The 23,522-nt window shown below is 38.8% G+C and overlaps 2 protein-coding genes across 2 annotated transcripts in view; one reads left to right on the forward strand and one right to left on the reverse strand.

Annotated features, from left to right (window-relative positions):
• The first annotated feature begins 336 nt into the window (after positions 1-336).
• LOC118797221 lies at positions 337-7,898 on the forward strand. Its single transcript, XM_036556501.1, has 3 exons — positions 337-351; positions 6,425-6,543; positions 6,954-7,898. Exons 1-3 carry the CDS (start codon positions 337-339, stop codon positions 7,672-7,674), a joined length of 855 nt encoding a protein of 284 aa, XP_036412394.1. The 3' UTR covers positions 7,675-7,898.
• Positions 7,899-12,520: 4,622 nt separating this feature from the next.
• LOC118797231 (zinc finger protein 721-like) overlaps positions 12,521-23,522 on the reverse strand; it is a 43,729-nt gene continuing 32,727 nt past the window's right edge. Inside the window, exon 6 of the mRNA XM_036556512.1 lies at positions 12,521-16,459. Within this exon, the coding sequence (XP_036412405.1) occupies positions 15,430-16,459 (1,030 nt within the window). The 3' untranslated portion in view covers positions 12,521-15,429. The remainder of the gene's footprint in view (positions 16,460-23,522) is intronic.

Genomic DNA, 23,522 nt, shown 5'->3' on the forward strand with positions numbered 1-23,522 from the left:
ATGTGCTTTGGTAGCTGGTCCAAAGAACTGCTAGCATGGAGTTAGCAAAACATGGAAGCAGTTTATGTTAGTTTTATATGTGAGTTATTAAATAATTAGCATAAATTAATGAAGCTCTGCATCTATGTGACAACTGGAGGCTTTTCTAAAGCTCTTTTAAAACATAAACCACAATGATGCATTGTGTTTGAGGTTTTAACAGTATTTTAGTACCGAGAATCCAGTTTTATTCAGTTTTTCAAGACTACATGAAACAGTAAATTTCCGTGACCTCTCCGAATGAACCTCGGAAAAGCGAAAAGGTATTCAGGGAATGTCTTTCAGAAATAATGAGATATGACTGCAGATACGGTGAGAGTGAAAACTGGAAAAAGCAAGAAAGACGTAAGAAGTGGCAGCTGGCCAGCAATAACAAAATCAGGCCATATTTTTATTTGAATTATTTCTGGTTGGTAGTTTATTGAAAAAAGCTGAGAGACTGTGGAAAATGCAGAGTTTAAACTTTACCCATATCATGCTTGTGTTTGTAAGCAGGAGAGAACATATTTGATTATGATTTGAATTAGATTTTTATCATTTCTTGGACTATAAAACAGGGAAGGCCAGAAGTGCTTGACTTGAACTTGTTGATACAGAACGAGAAAGTAAATGCAATTCAATACGTAACTGTGTGAGACATAGTGGGACTCTAACATTGCATTTTAGTATTGTGGCAGAATTACGGTAATGACTCTGTAATTTTAAGGAGTTAAAGAAACCCTGTTTAAAACCAGCAGCCTCAGAGCTCAGCTGTTCTGTTTCGACGCTATATTAGAACTCAGACGGCTGTGGCGACACTGAAACAGAAAGGTTTTGCATGAAACACTTTCCTGAGCGCTGCGGCACAAGAAGCCTCAACAGAAACCCAAAAACCCGCCTGACCGGTCCACCTTCAGTGACATCATCAGCCTCGTAGTTTCATATGTAAACATCAGCTCTCTTCCTTTTCCAACACAGTGTAGAGTGAAAAGCAGCTCTACACTGTTATTAATAAAGGTTCTGTTCAGGTACATTTTTCGTTCATCAAGGTACAAACAGTGTAAATGTTTCCTCAAAGGTACAACAGTGGTTTTAAGGTCTGATTGTGAATCTTAAATAAGTTTTTCCAGGTGAAAAGTTATATGATGTCACTGTCCGAAGAAAAACATGCATCTCCAAACTAGCACCTTTACATGAGAAGCCAAAAACGTTCTTAACTTTTCAAGTTAATGTAAATACGTGTTATTAGCATTTATTAGCATTCCTGTTGGTCCATTCTTCAGGAAGTGTTCCCAAATAATACAGAAAATGAAAGATAGACAAAAATGGAGTTACATTTTCCCTTTTTTGGACAGCGATGATATAACACAGTGATTAAAGTGCGGCACTGAATTTGCTTCATTCAAATGTGAATCATTTTATCACGAAAAAAGTTTTTCATTTTATATAGAGTTGTTTCTGAATAGCTCCCAACCCACCCCAACTGTATAACTCTATATGCAAGAATGATCCACAAATCAATGTTATATACATAGTTGTGGGGCCCTCTGCTGGCTTGGGGGGCTCCAAGCAACAGCCAACTTGGATGCTTCCGCTTACGGAGGCCTGTGGCATCACTGGGGTTCAAACTCAGTCTCCTGATTTTAAGACAAATGCTTAGATGATTGAAGCAGGTTAAAATAACAGGATACTAAACATTTCTGGAAACATACATCTGAGTAACACCTGGAATTCTATGCAAAATAGCAAAGAACTTGGGGATTTCATCATCTACTGTACATAATATCATTAAAAGATTAAGAAAATCCAGAGAAATCTCTATATGTGAGGGACGAGGCCAAAAACCCAGTACTGGCTGGCTGTGATCTTCAGGCCTTCAGACAGCACTGCATTAAAACAGACACGATTCTGTAGTGGTAATCACTGCATGGGCTCAGAAAAAAAGGTTAAAAATGATGCATTAAGAAACATATATCCTTGTGGGGCCCTCTGCTGGCTTGGAAGGGTCTAAACAACAGCTTATCGCAAGAAACAGCCCTGATTTTATTCATGTGGAATTTAATTCAGTTCTTTTCACAGTGTTTATTCATAGTGAACACTATAACAAGTTTAAAATCAGGTCAGAGAATGAATAAAATAAAGGGAAGAAGGGAAACAGGTGCTGTTTAATGTATAGCGTAAGCACTTTCATACACAGTGAGGTTTTAGTCTAATCAAGATAAAAACACAGAAACAGCGTTATCAGTAATTTTAACCCAAAACGGATATTAGGCTCTATTCTGCAACTGAATTGAACACATGCTGTATCTGTGCTGTTTCTGCCTGAAGCAAAAAAAGTGCAAATCATCCAGCAAAAAGCCTACAGTGCACACAGTGCTGTGGGGAAATGGTTTTGCCTGTCGCCACCTTGTGGATCAAGGCATAATTGCTCTGTAGAAAGACACAATGTAGAGGTTTTCACTGTCCGTCTCAGAGAACGCTGTAGAAAATGGAAATAGCTCAACCTTCAGCAACAAGCTCACTTTTACACTGGTTTTTCTTGAGGACCAGCTTGGATGCTTCCACTTACGGATGGCTGTGGCATCGCTGGCGTTCAACACAAAAGCTATTTAACACTATTTCAATTTCTTTTAATCCCTTATTTTAGAATTCTGTTTTACTGTCTTTATCTTTAGCACTTTAATTTTCATTTTCATTTCATCTTTCTATAATTATCTTAGCAAATGCCTTTCTGAGGCGTTAGATCTCACAATGACATGAGCTTTATTATTGAAAATTTAAAATGAATGAAAACTTTCATTTTTTCTGTTTTTCATTCTTAAACACTTTGTCCTTATTTTTCTTTTGATGTTCCTTTGGCTTTTATTGATGTCAAGATCATCGAAATGCCTTTGTGTATGAAATGTGCTATATAAATAAACTTGCCTTGCCTAAAAAAAAAGATCTATTAATATTGACTTTCTGGGTGAATCACCAGGGATTGTTTGTCAGTGTAGAGGAAGAGAAGACTATAAAAGTGAATGATACACTCAAATGGAGTTATTATATTTTTACATGACTTTTAAAGGCTTCCTAGTTTATTTTAAAGGGCACATATAGTGGGACCCAATGGTTTTGTTTTATGCAGTATGTAAAAATTGTAAAAGTTTCAAAACATACCGTTCACTCTTCAGTCCATACATGGAAAAGAAGCAAAAACAGTTTAGAATGAACTGTTTTTGTGATGTGATGACAAACAACATTTACATACATCTACCTACTCGGCCTACAGCTGTTTAATCCTGCTCACTCACACTGAAAGACTGTTGCGTTCTGTTTTTACTTACGTTTTACATGGTATCTTATCTTTTTGGAAACAGGGTTGTTTATAGCACCAAAAAGCATTTTTTGTAACAATAGCAGAAACTTTTTGGTGCTATATAGAACTTTTTTCATAGAACCACATACAACACTTTCTCCTTCAATCTGAAGAACAATTTCACCATGCAAAGAACCATTTAAGTATTCTTTGGGTGTCCATGGTTCTACGTAGAACCATTGTGTTTATTAAAGAACTCTTGAAGAACTATCTTTTATAAGAGTGTAGTTTTGCCTCTTTCCGTTTAACACTGCATTTACTGCATGTGGCACTTCAGTTTCGTTCAGAATGCTTTTCTACAATGACAGTGTCGTTATTTGAAGCCATGTCGAACCCGATGCTGCTGTGAGCTGCAGGAGAACAGCATGACAGTAATCATGCTGTTTATCTTTCCTGATTTCAGTCTACAAGAGAGCTTTTCCCATAACTAGCTTCAGAGCCAGAACGAGTTTAACTTTGCCACTCTGGGAAAATACTCCTGCTTTGGGAGTCTACGATTCAGCCCACAAATTCTAACTCAACAAAGAGCCACATTATAGTAATATGTGTTTCTGGTGAACAGAGTTGTGTTATCAGTGCATCTGATCATAACGTGATCACCAACTTGTCAGCTTCTCTTTTTCAGCTTTATGCTGTATATGGGTGCGGTTTGGCAAATTTTCAAATTTTCACTCACTGTTTTTCAGTTCCAAAGTTAGAAATTCTATGGAATCGTATATTCTCGTTTCTCCTTAACCCCTTAACCCTTCACATTCAAGACAAGAAAGGGTCTATTTGTGGCATTTAACCCACTCTCCCTACTTTAACATGTGAATGAACACTCTGAAGAAAATTTGCATCAGTTAAAGTGGAAAACTTCAAACACCACAAATGGATCACCAGCGAAATGTTTGGTTTGACTGGGTTTAACTCTGAAAGTCTGTATGTGGGTCCAGTCTTCTTCTACCTACAAAATGTACACAATCGTTTTATAGTAGGTTCTTATATATACTAATAGAAGATACTGAATAATTTATAGTAGATACTGAATAATTCATTGCAGAAACTGAATAATTCATAGTAGTTACTCCATAATTCATATTAGATATTTGATACTAAATGAGTCAAAGTAGTAACTGAATAATTCATAGCAGATACTGAATAATTGGGTAACACCTGTGCCCTCCATGCTGCAGCCAGGAGTGGCTAGCAACTGGGCTAGCACCCAACACTATACTAATACCCAAAAGTTCATGGACAAGACCCCTAACACTAGTACCTTCGCCTACCTCTGCAAAAATGATCAAATTGCAAGTCGCTGTGGATAACAGCATCTGCCAAACACCATAAATGTAAATAATTCACAGTGGATACTGAATAAAACTCCAGCAGCACTGCCGTGTCTGATCCACTCAGACCAGCACAACACACACTAACACACCACCACCACGTCAGTGTTACTGCAGTGCTGAGAATGATCCACCACCCAAATAGTACCTGCTCTGTGGGGCTCCTGTGGGGATCCTGACTATTGAAGAACAGGGTAAAAGGACACAGAGAAACAGATGGACTACAGTCTGTAACTGTACAACTATAAAGTGAAACTATACAGTCAGTGGAGCTGATTAAATGGACAATGAGTGTAGATACAAGGAGGTGGACTTAATGAAGTGACCACTCGGCATATGTATGTTCCATAAGATGAAAAATATTATGTTGAGCACAGTAGGATTTTGCAGCTTAGCAAATGACCTGACAGTGACACAATACCCTGTTGCAGACTCCACCATCCTCTTCTAAGAAAAGTTGCAACAGCAGTATTTTCTGGAAAGGAGAACAGAAAGTGTTTTGTGTAGGTATTAGAAATTATTGAGTAATCTATAACTGTTCTTTTTTTTCTGGCCAGGGAGTGTTTATAAATACTGCATGTGCTTGCTTCTGAAAAACCTGCCAAGCAGCAGCTACAGCGTAACAACATGGTAAGTAATCGCTCTCTTTATTAATTAGTAATATAATCATATCACTTAATCATTTTTCTCATTTGAGGGTGACAAAATTTAAACTATTCGATCAGATGATACAATTAAGCATTAGAGCACGAGAGGGGCTGTGTTATGGTGAGTAACATGGCTGTGATGACACGACCGAATCACAGCCATGTTACTCACCATAACACAGCGGGATGTTATACACCACAACATGCAATATATTGTGTCCTGTTACTTTTATACAACTATTCTGCTAAATGTAGAACAAAGCAAAGCAAAGAAGCCCCAAATATTCCATCAAACGTGCTTTGATATTGGCAGACCTATCCCTTCTGCGTTACAGATAGAGCCATAAGACTGTATGAATATCAGGTTGAGCTCAGCTTTTTCAGTGTTTCCAGGTGAAGGTCAATGTGATCTTGCTGTAATCAATCTGTTTTACACTGTTTTTCACTCTATTCTTCAGATTCTGTTCAGAATCTGACCAGCTCGAATATTGTCTCACAGAAGTTGTTTGCAGTCGTATGCAAAAGTTTTGGCACCCCTGGTGGAATGACATGTTGTTGATCCTAAGCAAGCTTTTCGGAACAACTAAACGAACTGAAATCAGCCAGAAACCAACAGTTCAGCAAACAAACGAGTCACAGTTTCTCTGTTTAGTTCTGGGAGCGAAATTACATTCATTTCAATGGAATTTGAAGCAGTGAGTGGTTTTGCGATTCAGACTTCTAGCGTGGATACATGGAATGTCATGTTGAGTTCAGCTTTGGTGAACTTTGACATGTGAATCTGCATTTTTGAATAGCTTTTTGTGGCTTTTGGGTAAGCGAATGTGCTAACTGTTAAGTAATCCACAAATTTTTTTTATGTGCAGAACTGTGCTATGGCAAGTATAAAATGATCTGCTATGATTATGATTATGTTTACCTTTGTATTTTTTACTGTTTATGGCTGCCGAGTTAGCCGACTTCCGCTCCAGCCACACTCATTTCACAAGGTGACATGAATGGCAGACCTGAAGTGTGACTGTAGCTTCTAACACATGGAGCATACTTATTTAGCGTGTAACTGATCTCTGCAGGTTCTCAGTGGAACTCTGAAAGTGGTCCTGCTCTGTCTTCTCTCTCTCTGTCTGAGAGGGACTGAAGCTGATGTGGACCAGAACGCTCTGGCTCGCATCATCAGTAAACTTCAGAAAGAGTAAGACGACACTTACCAACACCTGCTTAACACCTTACTTTAATTATAGCTGTTGTTGGAACAAAACCTTGTATCTCAATTTTCAATTTTTGACATGATTTGAAAAAGCCTGATATTCTTTACATTATCTGATTCATGATGAATGCACCAAAAGAAACGGCCCAAAATGACTTGGAAAAAATTCTGGTTCCATTGACTTACATTAAAAGTAAAGTATGTTTTTTCCTTTTCCTTTAAAGTTACCATTTTGGAGATACGAGGTTTTGTTCCGCAGTGATATGTTTGATAGTTACACAAAAATATTAAATATGAAAAAGAATATGAAATAAAAAAAATATTAAATGAAATGAAAAAAATATTAAATAAAACTCTTTGAGCTCTTGTGCTTGAGCAGTTCTTTATGTGTTTAGGTACAGTCCAAAGCAAGGAGATCAGTTTGCAGTGGCCATCAACGTCCCAGCTCGTTACTGCACTGCAGGCTCTAATCTCGATGACGGCAGCTTCCTTAAAAACGACAAACCAGATGCTGCGAAAAGGGACATGAACGGTGTTAACAAGCTGTATCAAGGAAAAGAGCTGATTGGTGCGTTGCGAAAATCAAGCAACAACAAAGGGTTCTACCACTCAGAGTACCTCCTCCTGAGGGAGCCAGATCCAGAACACTCCCCCATGAAGAATCTCCTGAACAAAAACAAAGACGGCTGTGTGATCTTCTACACCTACAACTCCCCCTGTATAGGTACCTGCTTACACGAGGACGGAGACCGGAACATTCTTGATGCCCTTTATATTTTTACAGGGCACCAAGGTCCAACAGCTTTTGTCTACAATCGGATATTTAATTATGATAAGCGTAACTTTGATCTAGAGGAATACCTAAAAAAAATAAATGAAGTGCCACTCTATCGTTGTTACCCTGTCCATAAATCTGACTCTGACCGCAGCCGTGACCGTTCCCCTAGGCCCGGCCATTCCCGTGATCGTGATCATCCCCCTAAGCCTGGCCATTCCCGTGATCGTGACCGTTCCCGTAGCCCTCTTTCCCGTAGCTCTGACAGTGACCCTTATGAGTGTCATCTTTGCATCAGTTCAGGCGAAGTAGTTAAACAGTGCATCGATATAAACATATAACCTGGAGTGGGTGATTAACGTCTCCTACTGGGCTTAAACCCTGAAACTCAACAGATATTTACACTTAGAGCATTTACACTTTTTTTTACCTAGAACCAAATGAAAATAGTTGTCAATAGTTTCTCACAGCATAAATAGCTCTCAAGTTCGCATGTTAGAGTCGACGCTGACTGCGTTTACATGTACTTAATAATTCGATAACTGCAGAAAATCTGATTTTGTCAGTAATCTTAATTGTCAGATTTCTTAATCAGATTTCTAGATCGGAGTATGGTGTTTACAGGACCTTTTGAATAACTGGATAACTGCAGAAACCCAATTATGATTGGATTATTGAGTGCATGTAAACACACTCACTGTCTCTGTTCATCGTTTGTTCCTCTTTACTGTAGTTTAGTCTCCGTGTTTAGTCCAGCAAGGTTTCTAACCTGGTATGTAGGTTCAGCGTTTATTTAGTGCAGAAGATAAAACGACAAGTAAGAGGCAGAAGGTGTACCTAATAAACTGTCAGAACAGTGTCTTCTCACTAAGTCTTCAGTTATTCTATTACTGTTAGCATTAGCATTAGCTCATCTACTGATTTAACCCACAGTGGCTAAAAGGTTTCTCTTCTCTTTTGAATGTCGTTTTCCTCTCCGGCCTAAACACAGCATGTTTAGCCGACCGCTGCACAGGCCAGCGTCCACTTTTTTTTTTCTTTACTGTAAACTAGTATATATATGAACATATATCACAGATATAAATCACCGATTGAATTATTTTCTCCGCAGACATTTCGTCAGAGAAGCGGTAACAATCTTGCAAGAGAAAGATTTAGTTAAATGTGTTTTAAATCAATCAAATAAACTGTATTGATCATTACTGATAAATAAAGTCCTGAAGATGCATCAACCTGCAGTGAACTGTTACTGTTTTAGACAGAAGGTGTGTAAAGAGTGAGTTTTTTTTCCTGCTGGTTTTGGTTTCAGGTTGTTCCTGTATGATAACTGGTGGAGGGAGGGAGGGGGGTGGTTTTAGTAGTTTTGATAATTGTGAATATATAACTAAACTGAGTGCAGAAACATCTAAAAAGCATAAAAACTAGATTTTAACCAAAGTGAATGTTTTTAATATGTTTTCTCAGGACGTAGAAGAGATAGTTTTGTGGTCGTATTCAAGACGTCTTGTAAGAGCTGGAAAAAATCTTTTACTAGCCGTAGAAAAGAAGATGACATTTAGCTTTTTAGTCTTTACTGTGTAATTTTACATCTTTCTGCAGTGCCCCCTAGTGACCATTTACCATTGAAATGGAAATCAATTTGGATATATTATTGATTAACATAATGAAATAAAATGTATTTTCCCTGTAACTCTGTTATCAGATGAACTAGGACTCTGAAATGTTCAGACTGTGTTGAGCTGCTAGTGAGCAATGAGGGGTGAAAGGGAGGGGTGAGAACCCCATACTGTGAAAAACAGTTTACACCTCTCCACAAAAACGGCCGTAGTGAGATTAAAACAAACACCTGCAGCTTTCTTCATATCAGACTATTCTGTACAACTAATACAATAAACATAGCATTTGAACACAATTTCTGTAAATATATATTCCATTAATTTTTTTTAAAATGGCATCGCGCAAAATCTGAGGGAGCTTCAAAACACAAATAGTGGAAATTACATTTTATGGCTGCTGTGAAAAGAGGTTAAAACTGAAAAAAGACACATTTTATGGCCGCCAAGACAGCTAACTATTTTGATCAGAAATATAAAAATAAGGTGTTAGTGGACATTCACGTCCACTTTATAAAAAATGTACACACACACACACATATATATATTCATGATAATCTCCAAAATGGTAACTTTACAGGAGAAGGAAAAAACCTACTTTACTTTTAATGTAAGTCAATGGAACCAAAGGTTTTTCCAAGTAATTCTGGGTTGTTTCTTTTGGTCCATTCATCATGAAATTTACACACAATGTAAAGAGATTCAGGCATTTTCAAACTATGTCAACCTAACTCCCATTGTACTTTAAACACCCAGTATGGCATCATTTTAGTTAGAACACTTCTAATGTTTGGTGAAGATATTTTGGACAAGCATCCTACAATTATCTACCAGTCAACTGTAGGTTAGAAGCCTTGAAGGGCAGGACCGGAATGCCTGCCGGGTGCAGTCCAGTGTTTCCTGCTCCAGACTGCTAGCTTGCTAGCGTGGTTTCAGTTGCATTTATTTCTCAGAATAAATGAAAGCACTGTAGCTCTCAGTGTGGAGCAGCAGGAAACGTATTCGAACCGGTTGCTTGGACTAAGTACTGTTCACACATTTTTCAACACGTCCTGAAAATGGGTGTGGCTTAAACCTCACAAGACTGAGCTGCTGGAGGTGGGTACATTTACTAGGGGAGGGAATCACTAGAGGCCCCATGTTATGATATTATCACAACACCACAACACAGTTCTGATGCGATATTTAAAGATTCGTGATTCGTAAGTATGTATTTACTAATGTTAATTAGTAAATTTGTTTATTAGTTAATTGGTTAATTACAGCAGGGGATCTCCGAAGTCTGGTTCACAGTGGTTCAGAGGTGTTCAGAGCGGTTCACAGTGGTTCAGAGCAGTTTGGTGTGAAACGCTCAGTTCTAGATAAACTTACCGAGTCAGAACTGTTCACAGTGGTGGTGATAGGAACCAGACGTCCACCTCTAAAAGCTCCCTCACAGAAAGTTACTACATGAAATGGTTATGAATTCACTGCCTGATGACTGAGACACTGTTTTATGATAGTTTAGAGAACTTAAACTCCATTCATGGTGGAGGGATACATGCATACCTGGAATATAACAATGTTTAGTATTTATTGACCACAATGAGTTGCAGAAGCTCGAATTAGTAACATGAATACAGAACACAGCCAATCAGCAAACTACTTTCAGAAGTACAGAATAATAATAATAATTATTATTGGTTATTATATTGCATTTTTACCAGTGGTAATGCAAATGGGTTGACATATAGATTTTATCTGGACTCTAGGAGATAAAAACATATTTATGAGAGCAAAGCATTTTGTATTTTTAAGATCTGAATATAGACTAAATACTAATATTAATAAATACCAGTTAGAGCAGTTAGAGCGTTAGCCTGAGTTTAGCGCGTTAGTCCGCAGTTAGAGCGTTAGCCTGAGTTTAGCGCGTTAGTCCGCAGTTAGAGCGTTAGCCTGAGTTTAGCGCGTTAGTCCGCAGTTAGAGCGTTAGCCTGAGTTTAGCGCGTTAGTCCGCAGTTAGAGCGTTAGCCTGAGTTTAGCGCGTTAGCCCGCTGTGAGAGCGTTAGCCTGAGTCTAACGCGTTAGCTTGTGGTTAGAGCGGTAGCCTGAGTTTAGCGCGTTAGCCCGCTGTTAGAGCGATAGCCTGAGTTTAGCACGTTAGCCCGCTGTTAGAGCGTTAGCCTGACATTAGCGCGTTAGCCAGTGGTTAGAGCGTTAGCCTGAGTTCAGCACGTTAGTCCGCGGTTCGAGCGTTAGCCTGAGTTTAGCGCATTATCTTTGACTAATGAAGTTACCAAATATGTATTATAGATTGTCATTCATTTAAAATTACCACAGTTACTAATAAGAAGAAATTACTAAAAAGTACTTTAGACAATTAAAACTATCAAAACATGCCACATATTGATCTAGGAATATTTATTTACAGACTGCATTACATAAGAACAGATCACACATGCAGTGAAATATTGGAAGCAGGATATATTGATAAGATGACCCTGGTTATCAAGAAATCCCAGTTTTACGTAGGTAGTAACATGTTAACTGAACCCAACATGATCCCGATTATACTGATCTTACCTTTCAGTCACCCTCAAGGTGTGTTTATGTGTGTGGGTGCAGATCAGTCAAACTAGTACAGGAAAGCTCCTTAACAATAAACAGAAATTACAGCAACTGCTACAGTAAGTGTTATAATGACAGTGAATCTCTTAGTTTTTATAGGTGCTTATAGTTTATGATCAATTGTTTACAGTACAAAAGTCAGCTATAACAAGAAATGAATTGGATCGTGCGTAGAAACCAAACCAAAGCTACCAATTAAAAGTTGGTCTTCTAATGAATATGCAAAAGACATGATCAGCTATGGGATTTGTGCTTGCGCATTATATACAAGTACACTCATTTTTGTACTACGTGAAATAAAAATCAGGAGACAGAAGAATACAATTAAAGTAAGGAACCCAGTTTATCCATGTACATCAAAGCGTATCACAATAATCATATATTGGTACATTATCAATTATTAAATAAGCAACTAACCAAAACAGTGCTGCATGTTTTGAAAGAACGATACACATAGTATATCTAATTTAAAGTGTTCAGTTAAACATCTTAATCACTAGGGATCCAAAAAGATAAGGAAAAAATAATTAACCAAAAGTTTGACAAATTATTAATATAATAAAAATATGAAAAATACAACATAATATTCAATTTATCAGAAGTCAATACCAAAAAATGATCCTAATCTCGTTGAGTAAACTAAAAAACATGGGAGGGGTGGATTATACACTTATACAAAAAGATGGCTATAGAATGGTTCTTTAGTAAAGACAATGGTTCTGTACAGAACCATGAACAATCAAACACCATTTGCATGATTAAAGGGTTCTTTGCATGGTAAAATGGTTCTTCAGATTGATGAAGAATGTGTTGTATATGGTTCTTTGTAGCATCAAAAAGGGTTCTACTATTGTTACTATGCCAAGCTTGTACCTGTAGAACCCTTTTTAAATAGGTTCTATAAAGAACCAAATACAACACATTCTCCATCAATCTGAAGAACCATTTCACCCTCTGATCATGCAAATAGTTCTTTGATTGTTCATGGTTCTATACAGAACCACTGTCTTTACTAATGAACCCTTAAATAACCATCTTTTTTAAATTTAGCCATCTTTCTAAATTTAGACCTTGAATCCAGGTTCCGACACTTACAATGAGTTCCATCAATAGTTCAGTTAACTGCCACTCATTATCAAATACAGGACCAGAGACTGGATTCAAGGTCCAGATTTGAAGACTGACGACCTCTAGTTTAGACCCTAGTGGTTTTGCTGTCCCACCAGCTTCACTAGGTTAGGTAGAAAGAAGCAGAGCATACATGACATCCTGTCCTCCTTACCTGTGCAGGTTACTCAAGATGAATGAAGTGCGAAAGATGTTGGCAAAAACTGGCCAAAATTAGTAATACTAGCAATGTCAAAGTCCTCTAGCTGTCTGTTAAGCTGACCATTACTTAACTTAGTTTAAAGCTTGTGAATAATGTCTTTCCATTAACTGAGCTAATTAGCAGGCTACACATTTAGGAATTACTCATTACAGATCTTCCAAGTTTATGCTAATCATTATGAACCTGTGACTTAGTATATTAGGAATCGATTCCAAAAACTTGCAGTTTGTGTCTTTTTTGAATATTTTCCATTTTTAATCCATTATATGACCACAGTTATGGAGCGCTGTATAGTGATTATCACCTAAAGGCTGAGAAATAGATGGTAAATGGGACAAGTCATCGATTACACTTAGATGCAGACAGTGTACATTATGAATAGTGCTATACAGTTATGTAAAGAAGTACGTTCACCCCATAAAACAGACTTTTCCAGCATATTTGGACATACACATATCCAGTCTTCATTCAAACAATGTTGATGGATAAAGGTGATATAATTTAACAAGTGAGATCTACAATTAACGTTTCTGTCATCGTTTATATAACTGAAATAAACATAAATGCAGTTTCCTGATATGAAAAAAAGTACAACCCTACATATATCACTGTCTTAAATGTGCCAAATTAAAATCAGGTGCATTTGTTTAGTTGCTAATGATCAGAACACTATTAGAGAATAACTTGGAGGAACTTGTCTTATTTAAACAGATATCTGATCAGCTCTTTAGTTATTGGAGTTTGGGGTATTATCATGCCTAGACCAAAGGAGCTCTCTGAGGCCTTCAGAAAGAAGGTTGCAGATGACTATGAGTCTGAGAAGGGGTTTGAGAAGTGTTTCCAAAATATTAGAAACCAATCCTTCCACTGTCCAGAAGATCATCTACAAATAAAGAAGATTTCAAACTATTGCTGACATATCCAGGCCAGGCTGCCCCAGCAAATTTAACCCAAGAGCAGACCTTAAGATGCTTTAAGAATCCCAGAATTTCATCACAGAATCTGCAGGTAGCTCTTGCCACTGTGGTTGTCAAAGTTGGATGTCAAAGTCATAATTTGACATACATGGGAGCTGCACCAGGAGGAAGCATTTGCTGTCTAAAACGAACATCAAAGCAAGGCTAAAGTTTGCCGACACCTAGGCATAGACCAGGACTTCTGGAACAATGTGCTATAGACAAACAAGTCAGAGATAGAGTTGTTTGGTCACAGTACCAGAAGCCATGATCAGCAAAAACCAAAGACAGCATTTGATCAGAAGAATCTTGTAACAACTGTAAAGCATGGTGGTGGCAGTGTTATGGTTTCGGGCTGCTTTGCTGGCCAACTTGCAATCACAGAATCGACTATGAATTAATACTCTTTCATATCAGGGAGTGCTTGAGGACAACGTCAGACCATCTGCCAAAAAACTGAAGCTGAAGAAGTGGACTATGCTACAGGATAATGATCCCAAACATACAAGTAAATCCACCAAGGAATGGTTCAAAAGGAGGAAATGGAGGTTGTGGAATGGCATAGTCAAAGCCCAGATCAGAATACCAATCTCCCAAAGCCAGGGCTGTACTTACTTCATCAACAGACAAAAAGAATTCTCACAAAAAGAATTGATCGCAAAGTCAGGTTTCCTTTTTTTGTTCTATTATGTGGCATGTATATATACCAGTAGTCTCCAACCCTCCTCCTGTAGATCTACCATCCTGTTGAGTCTAGTTCCAACCACAATCTGCCACACCTGCTCCAGCTAATTAACTTCTATATTAGTTCCTGATTGGCTGGATTAGATGCACCAGTGACCACACCAAAACTCTGCAGGACAGTAGCTCTTGAAAAGGGGAGTGTTGGATATCATTGATCAACAGATACTTTAGCTGATGCTAAAATAATGATATGTCTACTATGAAACTGTTAATATACGAATGTCATTATTCAGCCAAACCATGTATGTGGAGGCAAGTGTACAACAATTTAGGCATACACAGCGTTAGTATGATGGGGTATAAGCTTAGGTTACTTGTTTGTAGGGCTGAATGATTTGGAAAAAAATGTCTAATTGCAATTCTGACTAATATTGCAACTGTGATGTGGATGTGGATGTTTTCTAGAAATCAGAAAATACAAATGCCTTTTGTTTTGGCTAAGAAAACCAGAATATCCTTTTCTGGCCTGAGGATTGAACCCTGAATGTAGTGTGCCAGACTGTCAGTAAGTTGTGGTTGTGATGTCACTGATGTTGTGATGTTTGGTTGCCTCTGATTGGTCTAGTTCCTCTACAGGTAGTTCAAGCTCTGTTCTTAGGATAAATTTAAACTTAAGATAATGTTGTAATATAATACAGACCATACTTTAAAACATTCAAGCTCTTGCGATTTGAAAATTGCACTCCTCAATTGCGATTCTGACATAAAACGAATAATCTTTCAGCAGATTTCAAGCATCAAAAATGTATTAGCAGGTGAAATCTGGGGTGAGAGAGAAAAGTATATGATAAATGATACATAATTCGGGTTAACCTTTACAAAATTATATCTCACTAACTCATCACATCATGAGTTTTCAACTTTCTTCTTAGCGCACTCGTGTCTCTTTAAACTCCTCGTTTGTCTGAAGCTTCGTCCACATTCAAAGCAGCGATACGGCTTCTCTCCCGTGTGAATGCGCCGGTGAGCTTTGAGATTACTCCGCCGATTAAAACTCTTCCCACAGTCTGAGCAGTGATGCGGTTTCTCTCCTGTGTGAATGAGCTGGTGTGTCTGGAGATGACTCTTTCGATTAAAACACTTCCCACAGTCTGAGCAGAGAAATGGTTTCTCTCCGGTGTGGATCAGCTGGTGCAGCTGGAGATGACTTTGATAATTAAAACTCTTGCCACAGTCTGAACAGTTAAACGGTTTCTCCCCGGTGTGAACGCGCTGGTGCGTTTGGAGACCATTCAGATGATTAAAGCTCCTCCCGCAGTCTGAGCAGGGATAGGGGTTGTCTCCTGAGGGAACGCACTGGTGTTGCTGGAGGTTACTCTGCTGACTAAAACTCTTCCCACAATCCGAGCAGTAATACGGCTTCTCTCCCGTGTGGATGCGCTGATGCGTTTGGAGACTACCTGGCTGATTGAAACTCTTCCCGCACTCCGAGCAGTAATACGGTTTCTCTCCTGTGTGAATGCGCTGGTGCCTTAGCAGGTTGCTCTGATGATTGAAACTCTTCCCGCAGTCTGAGCAGGGATACGGTTTCACTCCGCTGTGAGTGCGCTCGTGCAGCTGAAGACTACTCTGCCGACTAAAACTCTTCATGCACGCTGAGCAGCGAAACGGTTTCTCTCCCGTGTGAATGCGCCGGTGCTGTCGAAGACTACTATGCCGATTAAAACTCTTGCCACAGTCTGGACAATGATACGGTTTCTCTCCTGTGTGAATGCGCTGGTGGGTCTGGAGCGTACCCTGATGATTAAAACTCATCCCACAGTCTGAACAATGATACGGTTTCACTCCTGTGTGAACGCGCTGGTGTGTCTGGAGATGACTCTGTTGATTAAAACTCTTCCCGCAGTCCGAGCACTGGTGAGTTTTCTCTTTGTCTCTTTTGCTTTGCGTTCTCCTGCGAGACATCTTAAAAAGGAGAGTGCCAGAGGTTGTTGGAGGTGGACTGGTGCTTCTTCTGCACGCCATATCGTCATATTAACTCTCCAAATCTCAGCAGTCTGACACACTCAACTTGGTGGCATCTTTTGATGTGTTTGTTGAGTTCAATTTGAGCTGGGCACACTTGGAGCAGAAGACAACTTCTGGGAAAGACAAAGAAAGAGACAAAAATATGAACTGTTAATGGAAAAAGCTACAAAATTGTTAGTTGAATAGCCCCTCAAAACAGTTACAACCCTATTGTGCACTGAAACTGCACCATCTGTGATCCTACCTTAAAAAAAAACAAGGATTTTACAATCCATGGCCTCAAGTGAGGAAGACAGCACCATCGCTAGAGATGTCAAGGGTGCCATTAGAGAGGACCTGAACCCAAGATACACTGACCCCCCTAATCTACATGGCAAGGTTCAAGTCCCTGTCTCACTTAGACCCTGCCCTATGCCAGAGTACATACATGGATCAGACACACCAGGAGACCTCTACGAGCAAGGACACTGGCAAGACATTTGCCAACACCATCAAAGAGAAGGTGGCATCCTACAAGGTAGCTAGTGGCATTCCAGTGGATGGTGATACACTGGCATGGTGGAAAAGCTGTGCTTGGCAGTTCCTAGCAAGAGGTTGTTCTCCACAGCAGGGTACACAGTGACCACAAAGAGGTCTACCCTCTCTCTAGACAACGCAGATATCCTCAGTTATGCTTTATTTCTTTTTTACTTTTTGTTGGAGGTGTGGACAAAGTCTATTTTTCATTCAGTGTTGTTCAAATGAAGAAGGTATCATTATGCCACATACTGCACTTTAATTTAAAAACTGAGTATTGCCTATTTTACTTTAGGATTTTATGTTAACACCAGACACCTTGAATGTTGGTTTAATTTAAGACCATGGGTAAAAGATTTGTGATCCGTTGCGCCCCTACTAACCATACAACAGTCAAGAAAAATGCCACAGATTGGCACTCAGCAGAACAAGGACGATTAAACATAATAGTATGTTCCTACAAACAGAGATCAGAATTGTCCAGGCTTTGGTCTTTTCTCTGGTTCTTTATCTCCAATCAACAGAATCATGAACAGGTCATTAAGACCCAAACAGAAGACAGGACACTCTAGAGCAGGGGTATTTAATTAAAATTCAATAAGGTCCAGTTGAAGTAAATATCCTCAAGCAAAGGTCTGGAACATCATAATGTCTAACTAGCATTATGACTCAGTGCCATATATTGTAAGCTGAAGTAGCCTAGTAGGTATATCGACATCCTATACAGTCAACAACTGAATGTCAAATCAAATAAAGTACAATTCAGTGATTTCAACAATATTCATTTATTTATTTTCAGTCACTTTTCTCTTTTTAGAGCACGCCATGTGAAATAACTTTCCTCTGACTCACTTTCTTCTCTGACTGCTGTTTCCCGCCTCGTCCCTCCCCTGTGTGTGCGTCACTCGAGTCTCAGTGCTAAACATAATACACAAATCTGATTGGCTGACGTCACATGTGATATTTACAACGCACCGTAAAGGCTAGAAAAGCTACAGCGCTTAAAATAGGACCACCCCATCAAAATTAAATAATTTTCCACACTTTTTATCGGTTATAGGTCCAGGTCCGCATAAAACAGCGTCCGCCTATTAGTGACCTCTGCTCTAGAGTAACATTATCCAAATGCTCTCAGAACAACTGCGAACGAACAGCCAACGTAGCTAGTGTATGTGCAGTAGCGTTTAAAAGTTTGGAAATACCAAACATACTGATGATTTTTTATCTTCTATACAACAATATGACTGTTTGTAACTGTTATTTGTGTCCGTTTATTACAATAATTCATCAGCTAAAATGTCATGCTTGTAATGGGCCTAATCTTGAACAGATCGCTCCAACACTGATTTTAGTATATTTTAATGTTTACTGCCAACCCCTGAACGTCCACTTAGGTACAGGCAAAGTGTAAAGTGTAAAGTATGACATTTCCTGTTGTTTCCCAGGTCTCCCAGACAGGGATTAAGGGATTAAGGTTTGTCCTGGACTACACAGTGTCCTGAATGGAGATTCTTCACTGAAAAGAACCTGCAGTCCTAAATGGGCTTAATTCCTGTACAGGAAACAAACTCATAATGTAACACTTAATATCCCTTTAAATGAAACATTGAGGACTCTGAACTACAGTGTTTATGGAAAATAAATACATCAACTATATTCATCAAATACATTTGAAAATATATGTATACTGCCTTTTTAGTTATTTGCTTAATGTACCTGAGAGTTACGAATACAATTTGGGGTGAATAATGTCAAAAACAGAAGATGAAGCCGTTCTAGATTCCTGTAACAACAAAATGCTCTCTGTTTGCCAAAATACACTCTTAAAAATGGTTCTTCAAGGGCTCTTTGGTAAAGGCAATGGTTCTCTTTAGAACCCTGAACACTCAAAGATCCATTTGCACGCTTAAATGGTTCTTCTGATTGATGAAGAATGTGTGTATGTGGTTCTATATAGCACCTTTTTAAAATGGTTGTATACAGCACCAAAAAGGGTTCCGCTGTTGTCATGTCAAGCTTGCATACAATAGCAGAACCCTTTCGGTGGTGTATAGAACACTTTTCAAAAAGGTTCTACGTGGAACCATACACAACACATCCGCCATCAATCTGAAGAACCATGCAAAGAAGCATTTAAGCATGCAAATGGCTCTTTCAGTGTTTATGGTTCTATATACAACCATATACAACACATTCTCCATCTTAAGAACCATTTCACCAGGCAAAGAACCATTTAAGCATGAAATAGTTCTATATCGAAGTCATGGTTCAATACAGAACCACTCTCTATAGTAAAGAACCCTAGAAGAACCACTTTTTTGAGCATGTAGGAAAGCAGTCAGCACTGCTGTTAACCTGAAGCACATTACTCAGCCAGGACTGGACTGAGGCAGATCTCCTTGTTGGTTTACGTGTTTCACTACTTCTGAATCATCTGTCCGGCCGTCCGTCTGAAGGTCAGTGAGACAGAGAAGTGACCGGGTGAAGGAGGAGAACTGCAGCTCTACCTTCAGCAGCTCAGCTTCTGGTCAGGTTCTTCTCCCAGCAGCGCTGTCCGAGCGCGGAGGAGGCGTGGACCACAGCAGGTCTTCTTCTTCTCCACTTCACTGCTGGACTCGTTGGAGCTCAACTGCGCCCCACTGTGGTGGGAAGCGAGAGTTTTTTTTCTTAACGTGTGTCTTTGGATTTTGGAGATTTTTTGTAAACTGTGTAAGAGTAAAAAAAAAAATATATATATATATATATATATATACATTATTATTTTTTTTTTTTTGGAAGACTTGAGAGTTTATATGAAGGATAGAGTTCATATTTTTTATCTTATTTTTTATTTTTGGTATTATATATATTGTCTATACAGCAATAAGTAACAAACTGTAACTTTGGTAAGTAATTAACAAGGTTAATTACTTTGTTTCTTAATTTTCTTTATGTTACTTCCTTTCTTGAGTGCCTTGCTGCCCCTTTCCTGCTGTAGCACTGAGAAATTCCCCGCTGTGGGACTAATAAAGGATTATCCTATCATATCTTAAAGGTGGGCGATGTAGCCAAAATATAATATTGCGATAATATCTAGCATGATACTAATAATACTAATATCATGATAAATTTTCAAGATACACGATTTGTCACAATGTTTATTTTTTCAGACATCTGATCAGTTGGAATAGACAAAAAAAGAGCCAGTAGTGCTACATTTTAAAAATATTATCAAGAAATATAAATACAGTAATTTTTATTTTATATTTGGCACACTGTGTTGCGCTAAATCGAGTTAAACTCACTAATTTTGCTGTCTTTATAATGAAACATGCAGTTGGTCAGTGCTTTACAAGTACTGACAATATCCATGTTATGTCCGGAAAAGTATATTATATTCTGACATAATTTTGATTTTTATATGCTGGACTAAGAGCCAAAAATATCCAGCCAACAACGTCCCGTGGGCAGCGTCCTGTGACCACTGATGAAGGACTAGAGGATGACCAACACAAACTGTGCAGCAGCAGATGAGCTATCGTCTCTGACTTTACATCTACAAGGTGGACTGACAGGGTAGGAGTGTCTAATAGAGTGGACAGTGAGTGGACAGTGTTTAAAAACTCCAGCAGCACTGCTGTGTCTGATCCACTCAGACCAGCACAACACACACTAACACACCACCACCACCATCAGTGTTACTGCAGTGCTGAGAATGACCCACCACCCAAATAGAACCTGCTCTGTGAGGGTCCATGGGGGTCCTGACAACTGAAGAACAGGGTGCAGAGAAACAGATGGACTACAGTCTGTAACTGTAGAACCGCAAAGTGGACCTATATGGTCAGTGGAGCTGATACAGTGGACAGTGAGTGTAGAAACACAGAGGAGGACATATTGAAGTGTTTATTAAATGTAAGTACATTCATTTTAATACCAATATAAACACATAAAGCAGGAGACAGGACTTGTCTACCATAAGGTTTTACAGTTTATTCCTGTATGCTCAGCATCAACAGACGATTACATCACGTCACATATGAATCATGTATCTGAATTTTTTATTAATGATCACATAAGCTACTTATACAACACTGCGGTACATCAGAAGGAACGATACGAACGGAACAACATCTAATTTCTAATTCACTTCGGCTTTAAAAGCCTTTGAAACAGCTGGAGTTCAGTTAAACATCCCAAAGTTATTAATTAGTACATTAACTAAAAAGACTAAAACGTCAACATGCTGTTCAACTAAACAACACTTAGTCATTTATGATGCTTATAATAACTGATAATTCCAAAAAAAGGAAAAATACAGGACAATACAGTGAAAATGAACAAGGCATTTTTCCACTTGGTATGGAACTAAACGCAGTTCATGAGTCTGTTCCTCACTGCACAGCAGAACGCGTCAAAGTAAACAGGGTTCTCTGGAGGTCGGGGTGATGACATCATTTCTCCTGCGACTGTAGCGTAAACAATAAACACAAGCAACAATCACAACAACGGAGGAGCTTCTCCAACCATGTTTCCTGGTTTGGCGTGCTCAGCACCCTGACCAGAAGGGTGACCAAATTACCCAGTATTCTCAGTTCACAGTGCAGTGGAAATTAGTTATTCAGAACTGCAACATAGTGGAAAAGCACCAGTATTGGTCAGAGTTGATTAATCTCTGGTGGCTCAGTTTCACCCATTGACAGTATCTATAAACTGGACTCGGCCATCCCGCTGTTTTCGGTGGGGACCAGGTGAGGTCACTTCCTGATACATACTGTTTGTAGAAGCTGCCCAACAACAATTTGTGGACATGATAAAGTAACATAAATCCTCACAACTCGCAAATTTCACAAATATAACAAACTTTAGTTACTACTTGCTAAAAATGATCATTGTAAAATAATAATAACTTTAAATAACAAAAATAAAAATTATTATTATTGTTAGCAGTATTATTTTACCATCAAAATAAAGCACAGCTCAAACTAAATTCATACATCAATGAATACATAAATACATGACAAATAACAAAAAGTATGTAAAGACAATAGATTCACAGATTCACGAAAAACAAAGTTCATAAAAATGTCTTACTTTACGAATTTGTTGTCTTCAAACGCAGACTGAAGACACGTCTCTTTATACAGCACTTAAATGAGCACTGAATTAAGTATTGATTGTAATGTATTGTACTGCACTTATATATTGTATTGTATTGTATTGCACTGCTCTGTGTTTAACTCTGTTCCTTTTTCTCTAGGTGTCAATAATGACTTTCTGATTCTAGCAGTATCTGAGCTCAGGACTGGCTTTCTCTCTAACCTATTGGTAACCAGCAAAGATACTTTCTGTGGATAGACAAGGACTTTTTATAAGTCGCTCTGGATAAGAGCGTCTGCTAAATGCTGTAAATGTAAATGAATTTATGCACTGTGATTGTCTGTATTGGTAAATTGTATTTGGTGCACTAAACAACATCAAACATCAAATTTTAATGAAATCAGCATGGTTAAGAATTACTGTTTGCCTTATGTATTGTTATTATACATTGAACACACTCTGTGGTTTATATTATCACAGCTTTATCACATCACAGAAAAGCGTTCAAGTGATTGTCAGGCCTGAGGATCAAATGGCAGACAGTCCAGTCTCTGTAGAAGAGGACAGGGCCGTGAAGACCCTTTAATGAGTGGAGGTGAATGGAGAGCTTCTCTCAAATAGTCATCTCGTTCCCGAGCAGCTCACCTCCAGTGAACCGTTTTTGGTGCTATATAAAACCATACACGGAAGAACTACTGTGATGCAACATTAGGTCCATTCGGGAAAAGCACTTGCTCAGTTATGAATTCAGGGAAAGGTGACTGTAACAGTATTTTATTTGAGCTTGCTTTAACCACTAACTGGGGAGCTTCTGTCTTCTGTATGCTAAGCTACCAGGAACTGAGTCACTGGTCTGCCTCAAGGTAGCACTTTAGTGAATTCATTCACTAAGTCAGTCCTTTAGTGTTTAGCACAGTGGTTTCCAACCCTGGTGCTGGAGAGCTCCTTCCTGCAGAGCCTAGTTCCAACCACAATCCACCACACCTGCTCCAGCTAATCAACCTCTTCCCAAGTCCTTGATCAGATGTATCAGAGATAAGTAAGGGGGCGGGGCAGCTTATTGGATACAGGTTGAACCTAAACTCTGCAGAAAGAAGCTCTCCAGGACCAGAGCTGGAGACCACTGGCTTAGAAACTCTAAGGCTGTGTTCAGACTGCAGGCAAATCAGATTTCTCAAATCTGGTCTTTTGAGTCAACTGTCCGCTCTGTTATTTGCAAATGATCAGATCAGATTTGTTTGTCCGGACATCACCAGTTTATCTGCATGGGTTGCCGTGGAAATGACGCAGGCGTCAGTAACTACGTAGCTATGCTGGTGACGTGGATTTCAAACGTGGTTGCAGGAGAGATGGAGGAACATCATCTCGCCCTCAGA

Source organism: Colossoma macropomum, unplaced genomic scaffold (genome assembly GCF_904425465.1).
Source record: "Colossoma macropomum unplaced genomic scaffold, Colossoma_macropomum, whole genome shotgun sequence".
Taxonomy (NCBI): domain Eukaryota; kingdom Metazoa; phylum Chordata; class Actinopteri; order Characiformes; family Serrasalmidae; genus Colossoma; species Colossoma macropomum.

Excerpts from the sequence above, each read along its gene's own strand:
- LOC118797221 (XM_036556501.1), top strand. Across the intron at positions 6,544-6,953 it reads ATCAGTAAACTTCAGAAAGA|GTACAGTCCAAAGCAAGGAG; the intron begins GTAAGACGACAC and ends TTATGTGTTTAG.